General features: G+C 33.7%; 2 protein-coding genes across 2 annotated transcripts in view; both read right to left on the bottom strand.

Moving 5' to 3' along the window:
* Positions 1 to 3,971: 3,971 nt before the first annotated feature.
* Positions 3,972 to 6,531, bottom strand: LOC106406528 (protein NRT1/ PTR FAMILY 6.4-like). Its single transcript, XM_013847213.3, has 4 exons — positions 6,286 to 6,531; positions 6,100 to 6,214; positions 5,558 to 5,775; positions 3,972 to 5,479 (listed from the first exon to the last, which is right to left on the bottom strand). The coding sequence occupies exons 1-4, from the start codon at positions 6,286 to 6,288 to the stop codon at positions 4,079 to 4,081; spliced, it is 1,737 nt and encodes a 578-aa protein (XP_013702667.2). The 5' UTR covers positions 6,289 to 6,531; the 3' UTR covers positions 3,972 to 4,078.
* An 11,648-nt stretch (positions 6,532 to 18,179) lies between these two features.
* The window catches only part of LOC106402612, a 13,286-nt gene continuing 9,632 nt past the window's right edge, over positions 18,180 to 21,833 (bottom strand). The window contains exon 4 of the transcript XR_007317984.1: positions 18,180 to 18,937. The gene's annotated coding sequence lies outside the window, so the exon portion shown is untranslated. The remainder of the gene's footprint in view (positions 18,938 to 21,833) is intronic.

Raw genomic sequence — 21,833 nt, 5'->3', positions numbered from 1 at the left:
CAGTCTATTACGATCACATGGGCTACAACGTTCCAACAAAACCATTCACTTTTAACAGTTACATTGTATGTTTTGGGTTTTTGTACAAAGCTAATTCGTCTAAGTTACATGTTAGACCTGTTTAAGAGGGTACAGCCGTACATGTTGTGTTCCAGACCTGTGACTCAGAACATATGCATTAAACTCCGCATCTGTGACGCATTCGAGTTTCTGGACACCTCCATACTTGGTTGAGGCTGAGGAAGAACCGATGTCCTTAACACATTCCCTGCATAATGTTAAGTGCACTAAGACTGAAAACTAAGATACGTTAACTTGAGAGTTGAGTTAACTTGAGAGTTAAAACGGGAGTTGTATATATGCTAACGCATCGAGGAATCTATGGCTAGCAAGACACTGTTTGTCAGAATAAATGAGTTCCTTAAGTATCATTTACGAAGAGCCGGCCTAGGAGGAAAAGAAGTAAGCAATTAAAGGTTAGAGTTATAAAATGCTCAAAGTTACTGAGCAATCCATACCACTAACCAACAATGACATTAGGCTCGTCACTTCTCATCGAAGTTGGTGGCGAGGACGTCAAAAACACTTAGAAAAACAGTGGTGTGCCTGCTGAGTGAGGACAAAGTGCCATCAAAAACATGTTCAACCAAAACTTTCACCACTTTCAAACCGTTCAACGTATTTAAGTTCGTCCAGGTGGTACAACCTCTCAATACTTAGGTTTACAATGATTCGTTGAATATTCTGGCTTTCACCGCTAAAAGTGTTTTTGATTCCCTTTGCTTGCCCAACAATAACTGAAATCAAACGAACAACATCTGGTTAGTTTGTGTTGGTTAATAAAAAAGATAGATAACATTAGTGGGAAGGTTTGTTTCTGAGACGTATCACGTAACATCCATAAGACTAATCTCAACTGATTTACGCTTTAGACTGCAAGACAGTTAAAAATAATCATAGTAAATACCTTAGTGAATTGAACGGTGCTAATTTCAGATGTTAATTCAAAAACCTGCAACCAAAAGAAAATAAGTTATTGAGAACATCAAACCTGTACAGCCAATTGCATTGGTGTAGTGTCTAAATTCAATCTAGAATACCTGGACAACAGTTTTCTCGCCATCCATCAACCTCACAGACCTGACCACGTCTCATTGATCCATCACCTAAGCGAATATTAACAATCTCTTGGTACTTCGGACTCTACATGTACATTATAAACATTTATATAGATAGCAAAGATATAATTCAATATATTTAGATAGATTTTCCTCCCATTTGGAAACCGTACTCGTTTTTCTCTGCCTGAGAGATCAAATCATTGAAAGTATTGATGATATTTTTGCCATAAGAATCCCACATTTGAATCCATAGGTATCCGTTTTCTTCTCAAGAGAGGTTCCATCATTGAACCGAATCGAGAAGGGAGCATCAGACAACCGAAAATTGGGGCTGCTGCGTGTGACATCAAAACCACTTGACGTGTAGAGAGACCCTTCACTGAGACGTTCCCAGAACCTAAGTTGACGGTTCGCACTAATAGATCCTTGAATAAAAATGTTTAGACAATGATAAGGAACAATCGCTATCTCCGCTAAAGTCTAATACAATGTAAAAAAAAATCATGGGAAAGAATGCTTACATTCTCATCGACAAAGAGCATGTCAAGACACATTAGCTCACCGCCTTTTCTCAAATTTCTAGCCTCCCTCCCAGAATCGCAGCAACCTGTCGGAGCACCGCCCAGTTCTCAAAACGGCTAGAAGGATTTGGAGATTCACCATTGTAATAACCGGAAAGTTGAACAGAGTATTCTTCTGCTTCAGTAAAAGCTGTAATCTTCATCTCTGGATGAGGGGTATTTATAATTGAAGCTCCAGTAAGTTACTCTGGAAACACAATGAGTCGAATTGAATGTTGAGGAGTGGTGAAATTACAAATAAAAGCGATCCAAACGAAACGTTGTAACCTCCTCAGATTTTTTTCTTCGTTTTTCATCTAGAAAATTCTGCGGCCGATGTACAAACCTGCGATGGAGAAGCCTAGGGTGACTGGGAATCTGGGATAGAAAAATAACTTAAACACATTAAGGCCCGGCTAATCTCAGAACTCAAAAGCCCAGAACGTAATTGAGGTGCCACGTGTATTAATTCCTCCCTAGGTGATTGATGAGGTGGATGCCTAAGAAGACAGATAGTTTAACTTTATTATTAAAGATTCTAAAATAGCACAAAGTTAGTTTAATACATTTTCGTTAATCAAATTTTATGTAAAAAGCTGTATTAGTTCTACAAAGGACGGTTTGGAAAAGATAAGTAATTAAACAAAATGAAAATTTTTAAAAGCTTCATGATATTAGGTAATCAAACTCAGTATTTCTTTTGAAGTAGGGTTTGTTTTGCATAAAGGCAAGATTATAGAATCAGAGAGAGAAAAAAACATTTATCATTGATAGTCTACTTGATCTAATGCTCTTTCTTGTTGGAAAATTCTTCACAAACGTCCATCCATTATCCTTCAAGACAAAGAAACATTGGAGCGATTTCCTCTTCGGTTATTTCAAGGTCCATCCATTATCCTTCACTCGCTTTCATGAAGACATATTCTTGTTTGATTTCGAGGAAGAAGTCACTAAGAAGCTTATGAAAATAAGACTCTGGAATGTCAATGAAGTTATCTCGGCACTTACAAACAACAAGAGGCTGAATTGTTGGTGGAGTTCAAGATTGATGTTGTTTATGGAAGTGAGCATTCATGCCTATGAGAAGACACTAAGCCTTTCTTTTATAGACAAACATGAGAGATATTGTTTTCGACTGCTTTTGTCTCTTTTAATCTAACATCACACAAAGTTTTACGAGATTTTACTGAGTGAGTTTGAAGAGATTGTTTGGTTGGTTTGTTAAGATTATTCTAGGAAAGCTAGTGTTACCGAGAAGTTTCTTGTGTACCTGCAACGAGAATAAGTGGTCATGTTGTAGAAGAGGTTTTGTGCCTTTAATAGGTTACAACACAAAGCAATTTATGACGTCGGTTGTGGAATGTGAAGTATTAATTCTTGATATCTTGTATTTTTACCAGTTTTAACCATTTATGTTCATATGAGTCTATTTAGTTTGCATATATATATAGATAGATATGTCATTTAAATCTAAATAAATTTGACAACTTGTAAAGTCAATATATCATCTACATACATTGATTAAAATAAATTAAATAGATAAATTTAATTGATTTAGTACACTCTCCGTTTTATTTTAATTATCATTTTAGGTGTATGTACACATATTAATAAAATATATGATTTTGTATATTTTCAAAATAAAAACACAATTACCTATACATCTAACCATATTTCAACCAACAGAAAAATAAAGTAGAAAATCTTATTAATAAATTTTGCATTGAAACTCTAAAACAACACTTATTTTGAAACAAAAATGTTTTTCTACAATGACAATGAAATCGAAACGGATGGAATATAGTTTAGCGAAACTACATAAAACAAAATCTACTCTAAATTTTTGTTATCTAGATAATTATTTTTACTATGCTTAACTAAATCAGAATTAAATTCAAATATAGTAAAGACAAATGGAAAACTAAATAATATGCAAGTACTTATGAGTTTAGTTTTATTTTTTAAAACGGTAAAGAAAATTAGAAATTAATTGTTAATATTTCAATCAGACGTTAAAAAAAAATTGGTAATTATTTTTTTAAATAAAATTATTCTTTACAAAGTTGGTTACGCGCATAAAATCATTTAGCGTGTCTATTAAACTAATATGTAGATAGAGTTGATGGTTTTCTGTTTAAACGTTTTTTTATCGAATATGTGGATTGAAAGGGGGAATATAAGGCCATTTTGATTTTGATAAGTCATCCATACTAACATCCACTAAAAATAAATGTTACTGATAGGCAAGATGGAGAGAGAAATCCTTCCCTGTATAATAAAGATTCCTGAATGTGGCAAAAAAAGAACACTATACTTAAAATTACGAAAACAAAATGAAAATATTCAAAGCAAATTACAAGCAAGCGATCAAGAAACTAGTAAGACAAATCTCTGTTTTTATGGAATGTCCTTAAGCTCAAACTCAGACTTTTCTTTTTCGCTATCCTTACCCTTCTCCACTGAATCATCAACCCCAACACTAATCATATCAGCTTTATACTGATGCTTCATCGCAAACAGAAGAAAAACGAAGAAATTCAGAGCTCCCAAGACAACAAGTAACCAGTAGAAGTAGTTCAGTCTCGCTTTGTTGAGGTTGCTTCTAAGCCACGTCTTGTGCGTAACTTTATCCACAATAGAAACAAGCAAGCTGCTCACAAAGAATCCCATCGAAACCGTGCTTAGAAACAATCCGGTGCTCATAGATTTCATCCTCTCTGGTGCTTCTCTTATAAAGAACTCAAGCTGTCCAACGTAAGCAAACGCTTCACCCGCACCAACCAAGAAATACTGTGGAATCAACCAAAACGCGCTTATCTTCATCCCCTTAGCGACCTCTGCCTCGCGTCTAGCGTTCTCTATAACCGCTGCAACAGCCATTGCAGCCATTGAGAACACGAGCCCAACTCCAATCCTCTGGAGGCTGGTGAGTCCTTGAGGTTTCTTTGTGATCATTCTTGTTAAAGGCACAAAGACTCTCTCATTAAGGGAAGTGAAGAGAAGAATCGTGAGAATGAGAAAAGCCGAGTATGAGCCTGCGGGTACGGTGAAAGACCCGACTTTACGCTCCATAAACGTGGCTTGTTCCACTGTGAATGTAGTCATCTGGGAGTAAATCGTCCAGAAGAGAATGTTCGTTGCCCAAATGGGAATCAATTTCACAACTAGCTTCACTTGTTCGACCTGTGTAACCGTCGACACGCTCCACGAATCCTTCTCGTTTGTGACAACCGCGGCTTTGTCCAAACGCTTTAGCCTCTCTGTGTGGGGAACCGTTGTGTTGCCGTAACCGTTTAAAAGACTAGGATTTGAAGGGTAACTCTCGTTTCTTTTCTTCCACGCCAAGTAACCAACCCTCCATATAACAGTGAAAGGGCTTCCTCTAGGTTTCTTGAAACGGTACAGTTTCGTTCCGCAGAGCAAAACCACGGCCGCGACCACCATAGTCGCGGCCGAGATCCCGTAGCCCCAGCCTCTTCCCACGTTGTCCTGGACGTAAACCAGAACAATCACGGCGAAGAGAGATCCGAGGCTGATGGAGAAATAGAATCTATTGAAGAAGAAGATCATCTGCTTCTCTTCTTTAGGATCACTCGTGTCGAACTGGTCAGACCCGAAGCCCGAGACGTTGGATTTGATTCCTCCGCCGCCTAGAGCTATGGTGTAGAGAGCGACGTAGAGAAGAGCTAACTGATGACCATTTGCCTCTACGCACTGATGGTGAAGTCTTCTGAAATCGTCACATGGTGGCGGTCTCATGCTTGGGATGGTTGTAGACACTGTCAATAGCAGCACTCCCTGTTTTTCACATTAAGCAAAGAATCAGAGAGTTTACGAGCCTATCAAAGCTACAAGGCCACGTTTTAGAGTTTTTACCAGAGCTGTGACAGAGGCAGCTATTGCGACCATCTTGTAGCGACCGAGTTTAGCGTCAGCCAAGAAACCACCAAGAAGTCCTAAGAGGTTGAGAGTTCCCATGAAATTTGTGACTATGGTCGCTGATTTTGCTGATGAGATGTGTAAATCTCCGACAAGGTACGTCACTAGATTCATAGATATGCCCATCACGCATATTCTCTCCGATAGCTCACTCCCTTCACATTTAGTTAAATGAAACAAAACAGAGAGGAGCTTAGAAACAGAGGAACATTTTAGTTACAAGAAAAACAGAGGAGCTTAGAAACAGAGGAATTATTTTAGTTAAAATAAAAAAAACTGAAGAGCTGAAAAACAGAGGTAATATTTTAGTTAAAATAAAAATCATAAGAGCTAAGAAATAGAGGAAATATGTTAGTTAAAAGAAAAAAACAGAGGAGCTAAGAAACAGGGGAAATATTTTAGTTAAAATAAAAACAGAGAGGAGCTTAGAAACAGAGGATGTTTTGGTTTTTGTATGATATGAAGATTGGAAATTGTACCTAAGATTAAACCGGCGCCTAACCATCCACCGGTTTTGGACTTATCAGGTGGATTTCCTCTGTAGTCGAAAGCTTCTTCCGAGCCATCTTTTGCTCCATGCGATGATACATGAACCTTTAAAGACAATCAAAACCATTAAGACAGAGAAAACAGAATGAACAAAAAAACAGAGAACTAAAACTCACCATTGCTTATAAAGAGCTTAGAGATGGGTAGAGTAGTAGAGTGGTTTATAAGGAGAGATGATGAAGATGGTGGAGGTTATAGTAGCGATAAGTGTTTTGACACTTTTGTGTGTTCTTTGATTCTATCTAGGTCCAACAAAACAAAAGAAGAAATGAGAGGAGATTCGATTGAATGGGCATGTGAAGAGAGGTGTGGATTGATTGGGTCTATTTAAAATGTGGCTTTGTTTTATGTGTGGTTCTTCATCGATGATCAGATCAAAACAAACACAGACGTAAGAGACAACAGTGTGGTCTCATTATCTTTGTGACAATGACATTTGTGTATTTCATGTGGTTGCAAGGTTTTCACATTCTTTGTAATTCCCCCATATCGACCCCTCAATTGCTCTGTTTTGTCCTTTTATATCCTTTTCTTGTGGTTGCAAGAGGGTTTACCTTATTTTGGAATTTCCCAGGTTTCTTTGCCTTCAATAAATCTCTTACAAAACCAAATATTCAAACAAGTACCTCACATTCAAATTGCTTATAGTTTTTAAGATTTTACACTTGGAAACATATCAATATGTTATGTGTGTGTGTGTACCAAATGGTTTTGGTCTATTGACGGATGGCCTGATCTTTTCTTTTTGCTGAATGCACACAAGGTGTCAAGGGCATGTTTCTTTAGTATTTGGACCATTATGGCTTGTTAACAAATTATAGTTTGTACTCTCAACTCAATATCACATGGCTGGAAAATTTTCCTATGTTCAATGATTAGTGGGCATTCTTCTTTGATTAGACTAGAGATGTTTTTGTGGACCAAAATCTCATGAATCAGTTTGTACTCGACTAAAAAAGCTACGGCCAATATAAAAGTTAATCTGCCAGAACCAAACGAGCAATCTCAACCCAAAAAGTCGATGTTGTTTGATGTTTGGCAGCTCCTTCTGCGCCCCAAATGATAATCAAAACATTGTTGAGTCGGTTTCGGACTCAATGAATCAACTGATCACAATATCCCTAACCAGCACTCATATGTTTAATGTATCAAAATGTTGAATCATTTAGAACGCGGCATCGCATAGACTTGACTTTCAGTTTCTATTGTTTCTAAGAGTAAGATCTACAAAGTTGTTCCAAAAAAAAAAATCTACAATAAGCTAGTTTCAAAAAAAGAAAAAAAAATCTACTTGTGTTCTAACTCTTAAGAAAGAAATAAGATTTCAAGTTCACCTAAGATTTGTTGGAGATAAGCTTAAAGATAACTTGGAGTCTAAGTTATCCTAAAGAATTTAGGATTAGAAGAAAAAAGGAAATATGTGTTCCTAATGAGTTTAGGAAATATAATCTCTATATAAAGAGTTACAAGAGTGTTGCATACCTTTGAGAGTCTTAGAGTATATTGTGATTGAGAACCTTAAGGTTTTTGAGTGTTTCCTTAAGAGAGATTAATAAAGAGAGTTCTTTATTTGTGTTCTTATAGTTGTGTTCTTATACGATCTATTGAGACTATATTTGGTATCAGAGCCACAATAAGATCAAGAAGAAGCGACCATGGGAGATATAGTACCGACGAAACCTACAGAAGGAGGAGGACCATCCTCTACAAAATGACAGATGTTGAACGCCACCAACTATACCGTTTGGGCAATACGCATGAAAACCTTGCTTAAAGGTCATAAAGTATGGGCAGTGGTGGAGAATGAATCTAATGAAGTCGATAAAAACGATATGGCTCTTGCCCTATTGTTTCAGTCAATCCCGGAAGCATTGATTCTACAAGTTGGAGAACTAGAGACGGCCAAGAAAGTCTGGGATGCAGTCAAGGCACGTCATGTTGGTACGGACCGGGTAAGGGAGGCAAGGTTACAAACTCTTATGTCTGAATTCGATCGTCTCAGGATGAAAGATAGCGATAGCATATACGACTTTGTTGGGAAGTTATCCAAGATTTCTTCAAAATCAGCCGCCTTAGGAGAAGTCATGGAAGAAACCAAATTGGTGAAGAAATTTCTGAAGTGTTTACCAAGGAAGAAATACATTCATATAGTTGCTTCACTTGAGCAAATTCTGGACCTGAATACAACTAGTTTTGAAGATATCACTGGGCGTTTAAAGGCTTATGAATAATGCATATGCGAAGAAGAAGAAGATCGCCAAGATGATCAAAGCAAACTAATGTATGCCAACATGGAAACACAATCAAATCGAGACTACCATGTCGACTATAGAGGAAGAGACCGAGGAGGGAGGTATAATAATCGAGGAAGAGGACGTGGAAGGTCTTACTGGGAAATCCGAGAGTCATCTAGGTTGTATTGGGAGAATCGTGATGCCTCTAAAGTAACTTGCTATAGATGTGAAAAAGTAGGTCACTTTACGGCAACCTGTCACGACAGGCTTCTTAAGCTGCAAGAAACACAAGAAACTAAAGAAGAAGATACAGAGGCAGCAGATGCATTAATGATGCACGAGATTGTGTATCTCAACGAACGAAACATACGTCCAAATGAGTTCGAGTCAAGCTCTGATGGAGATAGAGTATGGTATTTGGACAATGGTGCGAGTAGCCATATGACGGGAAATAGGAGTTATTTCCGGTCTATTGATGAGAAAATTACCGGGAAGGTAAGGTTTGGAGATGACTCATGTATTGATATTAAAGGAAAAGGATCTATTATATTCCTCATGCAAACGTGAGAGAAGAAACTTCTAAAGGATGTGTACTTTATGCCTAATCTACGAAGCAACATCATCAGCCTCAGATAAGCCACTGAAGCAGGCTGCGATGTAAGAATGAGAGGTGATTGTCTGACGCTACATGATAAAGATGGGAATCTTATCGTACTAGAAACTAGATCACGTAACCGGCTGTATAAAGTCGCGATGGACATAAACAATGCATCGTGTTTTCACATGGCTATACACTCCGATTGTGCACGATGGCACGCGAGATTAGGACATATTGGCACTGACTCGATGAAGCTGATGATACAAAAGGAGTTGGTTCTAGGGATACCGAAGATCAACGTTGAGAAGGAGATATGTGAGTCTTGCCTTTGTGGAAAGCAAACAAGAGCATCATTCCCACAGTCGACGTCTTTCCGAGGATCAGAGTTGCTCGAACTAGTGCATGGAGATCTATGTGGTCCCATAACTCCATCGACTGCAGCAAGAAATAGGTACATATTCGTTCTTATTGACGATCATTCTCGCTATTTATGGACGATACTCTTGAGAGAGAAAAGCGACGTGTTTGAAAAGTTCAAAAGCTTCAAAGCAATGGTAGAACAAGAAACAAAACAGAGCATTAAAACGTTTAGAACAGATATAGGCGGCGAGTTTACTTCAACAAAGTTCAATATGTTTTGTGAGGAGTCAGAAGTACACAGACATCTAACCGCTCCATACACTCCTCAGCAAAATGGAGTGGTCGTCGAAACAAAACATTGCTTGAGATGACCAGGAGCATTCTGAAGCACACAAACATGCCTAACTACATGTGGGGAGAAGGCATACGACACACTACATATTTGATAAATCGAGTGGCAACAAGAAGCTTAAACGCGCAAACACCATACGAGGTGTTTAAAGGAAGAAAACCAAGTGTAAAGCACTTGAGAGTGTTTGGTTGTATTGGACATACGAAGATAGACGCTCCACACCTACGAAAGCTTGATGATATGTCAAGAGTTTTGATACATCTTGGAACTGAGCCTGGTTCTAAGGCATACATGTTATTGGATCCAACGACAAAACAGATAGTTGTGAGTAGGGATGTTGTGTTTGATGAAGGCAGATCATGGATATGGAGCAAAACACGGGATGATCCTAAGGAACCAGGAACGTTCACGGTTAAACTTGGAGCATTCGGGAACCAAGGCATCAGAGATGAAGCGGAAGAAACAATACCAGAAGAGAATAGTGGAGTCAAAGAGGAAGAAGGAGACACAAACCCACTCATAGAAGCCTTGCCTACATACAAGACCAACAACGAACCACCACATGAGCTTCGTAGATCGACCAGAGAAACCAAGATACCAAGCTATCTAAGCGATTACATTCTTCTAGCTGAAGAAGAAGGATAAAGATTTATGCTGCTCATAAACGAAGAACCGTGGTGTTTTGAAGTTATAATAAGTTGTAAGTAGTGTTGAAAATTATTAATTTAAGATGTATAAATTAATTTTATAATAGATTAATGTATTAAAATTTAAAAATTAGTTTTAAAGGCTTTTAATCAATCTAAAACAATGTATAAATGATAATAAATAATTTAATAACATTTAATGACTTTTAGTGATAAAACCTCTCAACTATTTTTAAATCGTAAAAAATACCCTCAACAGAGTTTTCAACATTATAAACCCTCAACTTACAAACCGTTAACATATGTCACCTTCCGTCACGGTTTTCTAGACGGAGGGTAACATATGTTAACGAAATTGAAGTTGAGGGTTTATTTCATAGGATTTTTAGTTGATGGTTTTTTTTACGATTCATATTTAGTTGAGGGGTTTAATTACTAAAAACCCATTAAGAAATGGAGATGATTTATGGTTTAGTCTTTCCAAACGTTTCTAAACTTTCTCCAACCTTTTGGAAAAGGCTTAGTGATTATTCTAATCAAGATTTAATTATTTGTATTTTAATATGCAATTATTAAAGGTTATGTGAGTCAATCACACTACTTAATAGCCAAACCATAGCCAATTCAACACGTAATAGTATGATAGCAATGATAGGGGATTTGATATACGTACTAACTCTGAAGGATATTCTAAAGTTTTATATTTTCTTTGCCAAACAATCATATTATATGTTTGATATATATATATGTTAGGAATTTATTATCAACTATAATCTAATATATAAGAGATATTAGTAAATCCAATCATTTAGACCGTAGATATTGACGTGACATAATAATGAATCAATTTTTTTTTTATTATTATTCGATGCAATCTTGTTTATTATATATCAATAAATATGATTTTGCAAAGAACTTTTTTTCAATAACTAGAAGTTGTTAGTTACAAAAGAAAAATAACTAGAAGTTGTCTGGATCTTTAATTTTAAATTGATTTTATCAATAGTTAGACATGGTGTAAACAGAACCGGACCTAACGTTAATGGGTCCCGTGCAAAATTGAAATTTTATCTAATTTTTAGTAAAAATCAAATTTCTTATATATTTTATTTGGTAAATGCTTATTTTTAAAATGAATAATCATAAATTTTGTCTCATAATATAGTTTTAAATTATATAGTATACATTTTTTGATGATTCTGGTATCCGAAGCCTCGAGAGAATCCGACTAGCGCCAATGACCATCCATCGGAGCTTAGCCGGGGAGTCCGCAGAGGCATCCAGAGGGTTGGTGATCACCCCATGTAAATCCCACCAGTGGCCACAAGCGGAATTTTCCGTATAGTATACATCCCCTAGACTATATTTGCGAAGTGATTTTGCCACTTGTATTTTTTACAATCAATTTCACAAGACAAATACGACATGGCTACTAAATTGATGACATGGCTTCCGAAAAAATATGACATGAATAATTTCTTTTAATGTTGATTTATATTTTTGGCAAACTTATTAGAATATGGTAATAATTCATATATTATATTTAATATTGATATTTCTTTTTGGTAAACTTTTTTAAAATATGGTAATAGCTCATACATCATCTATAAAATAAATATATTCATATATAACATTTCAAATTTCGAAATATTATTATTTTGTATACTTATACAATTTGTATTATTAAAGTTTTCAAAAATTTCTATAATTTTTTAAAAATTTAAATATCTAATCGTAAGATCATTAATCTTATATATCTACAAATTTTATAATATTGTTTAGGTTATATATCTACAAATTTTATAATATCATTAATCTTATATATCTATAAATTTTATAATATTTGATAATTATATTATTTTTATTAGCTTTATACAAATTGATTTAATATATATCAAATATATATTAAATATTATGAGAAAATAGGAAAATCTATAATATTTAATAAAATTTATTTGTAAATATAAGTTAGATTTAAAAAAACATTTTACTGCACATGGTGCAGGAAAACACCTAGTTTTATATGTATATAAAGTTTCTAAAAAAATTTGGGGGCCCATGAAGTGGGAGTCCCATTCCAATGTTTCATTTTAATAGGATCAAGTCATGGGTGTAAACATTCTCTCGCAATAAAAATCAAATTATAAACACATTATAACCAATTCTAATCACGAAACCACTAGCTCAAAGCACAGTTGGTATATACTCTTTGCCGACAAAAAAAATTGTTACTTGTTTAATTTGGTTGGGTTTTTCTTTTACCTAATTTCTTTAAAAAAATATCAGAACTCGAAACTTAAATAAAGTTTGTAGATCAAATCAAAATGGCTATGATCAGTTGATCGTACTAAATCATTGAAGTCTTAAACAAAAAAATACATACTTGGCTATATAAATGCGGTAATATGACATTATAGAAAGTTAATATGAAAACTAAATAAATGCAATACATGACATTTTAGAAAATATTAAGTTGGGTTTTACCGTAAAAAGTAGAAACTGAGAGATTTCATCATCAATCTGATATAGAAAAAACAACAACGACAACAACAACAAAAACACAAAAGGATGATTGTTTTGGAAATTGTCAACTTTGGACGAGTCACATTTTATTCCGAAAATAAAATGAAAAGCCATAATAATACGACGATATGCAAATCTTGGATGATATTTGATACCACATTTGCCCCCATCCTTTATATTTCTGTGCATGTCATTTATCAGTACTTTAAAAAATTTGCTTGGTTTCTCATAATAAACATTCTGGCACCAAATTCATTATACAACACAGTCCCTTCCAAATAAACATTTAAGCTTTCTAACAAAAATGTAACGAGCCATCTCATGAAGTTCAAAATACAAACAAAATTCAGCTAACCAGAGGAAAACCATAAGATAATATTTCAAGGTTTTACGAATACAAGAAAACTAACAACTCACACATGTATTCTACAACATGACTATTTGAGAGCGATTGAATAATCTCTAGCTACATGTTTGACCGTCTAAATCTTTGGCTAACACTATGGAAAACGTACACAGGGCCGGATCTGAGAATTTGGGGGCTTGAAACATTTCTTAAGAACTCTAAAAATTTTGGGGGCCGGAGTCAATGTTTGGGGGCTTAAATATGCAAAAAAACTTCTAATTCTGGGGGCCGGAGTCAATGTTTGGGGGCTTAAACATATTCAAAAATTTTGGGGACCGAGACCAATGTTTCATTCGGCTGTTCCAGATCCGGCCTTGGACGTACATGTAGATTGCATCGGTTCCCAATTGCAAAATGTACCTGTCAATACAAGTTAATTTTAAGTAGAAAAGAATACAAGTTAATTCTTACTTAATATCATTTTCTTTCGAATCATGCTCCAAGATAAAGTTGATAAAAGGAGGCTTAAATGAAAATTCGTTTCCGTGCTTATTACGTGTAGACAGTATGTTCACGCAATCTCTTAAGCTTTTGCCAACCGCAACTCTTTGTCGCTGAGCTTGTCTTGCCATGTGTGTTGTGGGCAACGTGAAACTCCTGTTATAGTCATATAGTCATAAGATAAGTTTATAATAGGATACTGCCACACGTATATGTCTTTTCCGAAATTCTGATCATGTATATATCTTAATTTGGTGGACCAAAAAGCATATATCTCAATTTCTATATGCATCCAAACGTTCTATACAAAAGGAATACATACGTAACAGAGCCGTACAAAATACTTAACATGATTTTAGGTATATTTAACCCTAATCAAGATTTCATTGTCAAGACAAGTGACAATTTTAGAAGATGCCACTGTTGAAAAGTTTTTCAACAGAATGAAATGGCCATTCTAAGAAAAGTAACTACTTAAATGACTGGATGCCTTAATCTCAACTCTATGTAAGTAATTCATATTTAAAATAAACTAATCTAAAACATTTAGGTTAAAAATTCCTATAGAAAATGTTAATCTAAAGAAAATTAAAAAGTGAGTTCCTCTATATTCTAACCTAAAAATACGAAGAAAATTAAATTAAGATTAGATATAAAAAGATGGTTGGATGAAATATTATGTAATGGAAATAGAGTGCCAAATATATGTTGCATAAAGTTCTCCAAGATAAAAGATGTTTTTAAGAATACTATATTATAGAATAACAAAAAAATAAAGAAACAATTGGAAGAGGTAAAATTAATTCAATGAATGGTTGCCATTTATTTCCAATATGAACTCTAGATAAATAATTCACATTTATAATATTAATTTAAACCATTAAATTATACTTTCCTGATAACCAATTTCGTGGCACGCATGGAAGTACCACTTACAATGAGTTAAACTAAATGTATTATTTTCAATTTAGAGATATGTTTTCCAATTTTATGCTTAGTTTTTAGATTTAGTAGTTATCTTATCACTAACATCACCACATTTAGTTAGATATTAAATAATATTGTAATATAAAAGTTTAGAAATATTTACTTTATTAAGTTTCTAACTTTACAACTGCTAGATAAACTATCTTAGAAAATTCCAACAGAAGTTGAATAAATTAATATACGGAAAATATATTTTAAAATTAAAACAACATTTTAAAAATTATTTTATATGGCACACTCACATTATATTTATGATAAAATCCAAAAGATTATTAGATATTATTAATTTTTTTAAATATTCTATAATATACAGTCGAAGATGATTTTATATCTATCACATTCATATTTTTTTACTTTTACTTTTTATTTATATATTTAAAAAAATAGAGATATAGAGCAACATGTCTTTTGCTAAAACATTTTGATAATTTCAAATATTATAAATACTAAATTCTTTTTGTTAGATTATAAAACTATGATAACTTCAATCGTTGAATTTGACTATTTTTTATAAAAAAATAATGATGTGAGTAGAAAACAAAAACATGTTTGCTTTATATGTAGATAAAACATTTCTATGAAAATATGATGAAGATGTTACAAGAAATATATATATATACTAGGTTAAGATCCGCGCAAGTGCGCGGGATCAGCATTATATATATTAAATTATTTTATGTATTAAATATTTTTACATATTATGAAATAATAAATATATATTAAATAATTAAAAGCCAGTAACTATTAAATATATAATTAAATTGGTGCGAACATATAAATCAATTTTATTAATCCAAAAAATATTATTTTTTATATTTGATAGGATATGTAATTAAATTTAAATGATACTAACATAGATAATATATTTTAGTATATTTTTAATATTAATGTCTATTAAATGATGATTTCTACTCATATAGTTTTTTTTATCATTTGTATCTTTTATAGAAAAAAAAAAATTACTGATGACAAAATTTTCATTGTGGGATTAATAGTTTTAGTAATTTATAATTTTTTTTAAAAAAAATAAGTTGTTAATGATCGTTCAAAACGTTTATCAAAACAATTGTTCAAAGTAAATTTTGGAACTAAAATATTGTATTTTATATGGTTTATAGTTTAATTTTAAACAATATATATATTAATCTAAATAATTAATTAAATTAGACTTTTTATTTATATAATTTTTGTAATCATTTGTATTTTGTCATAACAAAAATTTTAAACCTTGGATCATAAAATTCGAATGTGAGACTTTTAACAGTTTTAGTAATTTATAACCGTTTGTAAAAATTCAAAATATAACATATACATAAAAATCTAAATTTTTATTACATGGTTATTGTGGTTGTTTAATTTATTTAATATTTTAAAATTAAATAAATATGATAGAAGATACACTATTTTTTTATCAAATCTTTATTATTCAAAATTATTAATTGTCATGTATACTTTAGCCACATTAGGCAATTTCGTAAATTTTATTTAAGGAAATAATAAAGTACATTAATGATGAATTTATTGTTAGTTTAATAAAAAACTTATTATATAATTAGATGGACCAACATATTTTTCTAATGATTCTAAGAATCATCTTAGTGATGACATGTGACTAAAAAAAAGTTGTAATGCTTCTCAAATAATATATAGGGGATATATATATATATATATCCAAAGATCTCAAAATTTAACTATGATGGTGGTACGTACGAGGAATTAAGATAACTAGAGACTTGAACATATCAATCGATTAATTGACGCACAGTTCAGAAATCAAAAAGAGATACGTGAAATAATGTGTCTTTAAGAATTAAAAAAAAAGAAAAGAAAATAGTGTGTTGTTCATAATTTAAAAGAGGTATGTGAACAGGTGCATCATTCGGGAAATAAAATTGTCCTGTAAAAAGGTGTATCATTCAAAAATTAAAAGAATCATGTAAAAAATATTTAGGAAAAAGACATGGTATTGCTATAACAATCTGATAATGTCAGAGTTATTAAAAATCACGTTTATTAGATTATTATAAAACTGTGACAAACTTAATCTTTGGATTAAACTTTTTTTTTCTATAAAAAAGAAATGTCGTCAACGTAAAGCATATACTTTACTTATTAGTGAAAAAAAAATTAAGGTAATGAATAGAAACATTTAATTCACGGAATTCAATTACATTTTTTTTTAAATCCGCTAATTGTCACCAATCAATATACAAAAGTTATAAATAGCGTTTTTCTTGAAAATGTAAAAAGTAATTCACTGTTTTCAAATGAGTGAATTAATTCATCGTCCCCACTGCCTTTCTAAAGAACCAATTACCATGTTGTACATATGAAAACCGCACTTGACAACAAATTAAATAATAATAAAAACTACTTTTTCTTATTTTATTGATAAAATAATAATAATAATAACACATACTCCCTCCGTCCCTTAAAGTTACATATTATAGAAAAAAAAATTGTTTCAAAAAAATCTATTTTTTATTTTTTAATGCATGTTTTATTAACTAATTGCAAACTTCAAAACACTTAATTGTACTAATTGATTTTTTATTAGCTTAAAGTTATTGAGAAAAAATAAATACAAAAAATTATGCAAATTTAATATATTTTATTAAAATGTGTGAAAATATAGAATATGTATTTTTTAAGAACATAAGGAATATATTTATAAAATACTCTACTGTAAACATATTCTTTAATATAAATTCAACTAACTCCTATAATGATCTACTTTTCAAATTTATACTTTCTGAGAGAAAAATTAATATTATTATTTTAAGAATAAGAAAATTAATTTTAGTAGAAAATAGATCTATAAAATACAAATTAGAATCAACTTGTTATTAAAATTTAGTTACATTATTTATATAATTTAGTTATTTATTGGATATTTTAACTATAATTTGCAATTTGGAAAGAAATTGATAGCTGGAATAACCAATTTTTAAAAATATAATTTATAAACTAAAATATTTTAATTATAATAGTAAACCAGTTCAATACCAAAACTTTTTTTCTATAAATTTGATTACGAAATTAAAAAATAATTTCAAAAAAATTTACATTGTTTTAATATTTTTCTAGAAAAACCGCAAATATTTTTTCACCAATCAAACACAATTGCGCACTGCTAATTTTATCAAAACTGCCATTATCCTACCTACTGCATGAACCATAGTAGGACCGTCCCGCACTTTAATTTCGTACCGCTTATATTACCAAATCCGCCGTTACTATTCAGACTCTTAGGTAGTTACACGTTGCACTGTTTTCTTCTAAAATCTGTATTTGTCTTTCTTTCCTATCAGTTCGTGTTATTACGTGTACCTCATATATGTAATCTTCTCCTCGATATTACAAATTCCACCGGTTATTTTTGCTGGATTTTACTAGACCATTTCTCTTGACATGTTACAAATGTTATAGATGAGCATTAAATTACCGATCAAAACTTCATCATATCAGAATGTTAATTCTACCTTTCACTTTTTTTCTGGAGACAAAATTATATAATTGCTATAATACAGTCAGTTCAAGTTCGTCTTAGTCATTTATTTAAGCCTGATACAATAATTTTTGAATTAATATGCCATGAGACTACATCTGCAAATTTAAAAGGTCTTAAGGCAGCTCCAGACTGCAATGTCGTTTGTTGTACGGATGCTATGGCCAGTAAAAAGAAAGCGATTAAAGTTTCCAAAAGTGTGATTGCAGACAATTAAATTCTTATCATGAAGGCTCCAACAAGTTCAAATAATCTTGATAAGATTTTATCACAGACTCACGAATGAATCATGGGCACCTCTCGTGTTTACCAATGCATGTCTTTAGACTTGGATTTCTAACAAATTTTGTGAACACGTTCTTTCAAACTTCAAAAGAGAATCATCACTTCTCCCTGAGGTTAAGATCACGAAAGAAATAACAAAGAAAACACAGGATTTGGACAAAAGATTATAACTATTATCAAGAAAATTACAGATGAAGAAATGAAAATCTTCCATGCCTGGAAAATTTGAGTAGGTTTTCACTACACCAGAACGATCTCCTAACAAATTAAATATCACTGTGACCTATTTTTCGCAAGTACCTATGATTCAAAAAGAAAGAGGAACTTGACCGATTTAATCTGCTCCCAAAGGCGACTCAAAAACTCAATTACTCAGTGAGAAGGAAACACATCGATCAGTGTATCTCTTCCTCTTGTCCGGCTGCAACTGGAAACCAAATGTACATTTGAGCCATCAGAGCAATAAGAACCAGACCTAAAATCTACAATCTATTTACTCTCGCTTGACGACACATATTGATATTACGTGTATACGCATACTAATTAACCTAATGTGCACACTACCACAATCGAATGGTATGTCGATGTAGCACTTTAGGATCGAATCCAGAGAGACCAACTATTACACTTTATCTTTATGGGATCAATATCAAGCTAAAACAATATGGGGGTTTAAAGATTTGAGGGTTTCGTGAGAAACAAGTAACAAGATTAATTAAAGTATTCAGATAACTAAAATGCTAGCCTAGGGTGGTTTGATCGGGTGTTAAGCAAGTGTGAGCCAAACAATTATTCAAGTTTAATTAAGAGCAAGTCTAGAACTCGGATCACTCAAGTAGAACAGTCCACTGTCGTGGTACTGCTCCCTATGCTGATCGATCTTGATACCTAAACTCTCGTTTGGATCAAGATGCGACAGCAAGCAATAGAGGTCAAGTCCGACATGTTCACAAAACACCCTAACATCTACTTTCGCTGGTTAGGGATGCAATGCTCATTCAAGTTATGTCTAGCAACCTATAACACTTTTGATGAATAGATTAAACCTAGAATCAGGCACTAAGTGGTTAACTTGATGCAAGCCTTAAGAACAACAGTGAATGAAGACAATCGATTTATAACTTATTTATGTCAAGCTTACGGATCTAACACCCTAACACCCTAGACTAAGCAAGCTGACTACTCAGCCATAGCTACAGAGAACACAGAGATAACAGATGAAGAAAACATGCTGAATCAATAAAATAAAAAGAGATAGGGTTCAGGATTCTTCTCAAGAGTGTAGAGATCCTTCTTTCTTTACAATAAGCAAATCCAACAATGGAGTTTTCGGGTCTGGTTCCTCTCTGTAAACTAGCGTAGAATAATCAGGAAAAACAGAAAAAGATATCTCAAAGCCACAGGCGGCTGGGAGAGAAAATAGAGAGATTAGGGCAAATCCCGAAATAGGTTGTAGTTTCCTTAAAAATCTCTGCCGCTGGAACACTCACTCGGAACAGTCACTCGGGTTGCTCCGCTATCTGGAACAGTCATCAAGACTGTTCTGCGTGAAAATCACCAAATTGCACTGTTTGCTGCCTCTTTTGTTCCAGCTGGTCCATCTCCCATCCAATGCAACTCCAGACCTGTAATGACTCGAAAAGGATTACGAAGACTCGATAAAGACTTAAAAACCAATTGAAAAGCATATATACAAGATGTATAAAACACCATATATCAATTCCCCCAGACTTAGATCCTTGTTTGTCCTCAAACAATGTCAAGTATCAAGAACAGGGAGAAGGTGTTTGAAGTGTGGGAACTCTCCTATTCTCAGCAACCATACTTTAACCACGAATCTCTGAACCATACAAGCAGTAAAACTAGGACAACACACCTTTACCGGAACCCCAGTGACTGCTGTTCAAAAATCGGCTCCATACTCTTCATCTCAAACCTGAAAAGGCAACACTATAGGACAGAACTCCCTACATTCATTTAAGAGTAGCGTGAGCTTCTCATCACAGGCATCATTCAGGGTAGACGGTCTAGGTGTGGAACAGGATATTTAATGGTGGAGTTAAGAGTGTTTAGGGGCTACCATTTCATTGAAGAGGATGCAGGATATCACACAAATGGCAGAGAGGATAGATCCATTGATGTCCACAGCCTCTACTCGTTTTTGCTCTATCTGGTGCGACTGTTCTGATGACGGAACAGGCAACTGATGTTCTGCTTTCCACTTTCCTCTACACACTCTTCAATACTTGGTACCAACTTCTTGCTCGACCTTTCCAGTGGCTCCATGTTTCTTTTCTTTCTTCCCCTTCCCATAATTAATCTCGTTTTTTTTTTTGCTTTTTTTTTTTTTTTGAAGACTGATATGGTGATGTGACGAAGAAGGAGGTAGTAATACATGATCGTTCTGAGTGCCACTGGTGGTTCTGATTTTGCGACCATTGGTTCTCCTCCCTGCTCTGCACAGTTCATTGGTTATGGAGCGGTTGCTCCCTTAATCTGCTTGTTCTCCTTTCTGACATAATTTTGGCAACAGTAATGAGTAGGAGGGCTGCGTTGATCATTTCCTCTCCGACCTTTTTGCACATATCTGCACATAGACACTGAAAAACAAATGCATGAAGGTGGAATAAAGGCTAAGGTGCAGGGTGAGAACTAGCTAAAGATGAGTTAGACACTCAGGATCAGCAAGATGGATAAAAAGGATAAGAAGTCCTGAGTGTGTTTCGTTTCCATGATCTAATGCCCATATCAAGAAGAATTTCAGTTAAGATTAGGTTCAAGTAGTAAGGTGGAGTTAAGTCTACCCAGTGTAACCTGATCGGTTGAGAACGTCTGGAGAATCAGTGAGATATGTCAGGGTGTTCCAGGTCCACATGTGTGTCTTTCGCCATGCTAAGGTCACAGAATAAGATAACTAAAGCACGAGGTGGATAGCGATCAACCGGAATAAGGTCCTAATCCCACAAATTTTTGACTGACTCAATAAAAACTGACTCAAATTGACCCAAAAGAAAAAAAAACAAAAGAAAGAAACGAGTTAGTAAACGACGAAACCCTCCCCAGACTTACTTCACAACGTCCTGGTGTAAAAATAAATCAGAGAGAAGGTGAAATCAAGAATAAACATTTTTTTTTGTTCGAGATACTTACCTGACGCGGAGCAGCCTGACAGAGCAAGACGCGGTTGCTCCGGTAAAGGATGCTCTGGAATGAGAGCAGCCAGCTGCTTGCTCTAGTCAAAGGTCTCAGATTTTTTGATTTATGACCTGAGACTCAACAAACTAAAACAAAAAATAGTAAAAAGAAAATCCTAATGTTAATGA

The sequence above is a fragment of the Brassica napus genome, chromosome C1 (genome assembly GCF_020379485.1).
Source record: "Brassica napus cultivar Da-Ae chromosome C1, Da-Ae, whole genome shotgun sequence".
In the NCBI taxonomy this organism is placed as follows: Eukaryota; Viridiplantae; Streptophyta; class Magnoliopsida; order Brassicales; family Brassicaceae; genus Brassica; species Brassica napus.
This window is presented reverse-complemented; position numbering and strand designations above follow the sequence as displayed.

What these genes read in the sequence shown, in the direction of transcription:
- LOC106406528 (XM_013847213.3), bottom strand. An exon ending in AGGCGCCGGTTTAATCTTAG is followed by an intron (nt 5,776 to 6,099) that starts GTACAATTTCCA and finishes CTAAATGTGAAG; the next exon opens with GGAGTGAGCTATCGGAGAGA. An exon ending in CTGCCTCTGTCACAGCTCTG is followed by an intron (nt 5,480 to 5,557) that starts GTAAAAACTCTA and finishes TGTGAAAAACAG; the next exon opens with GGAGTGCTGCTATTGACAGT.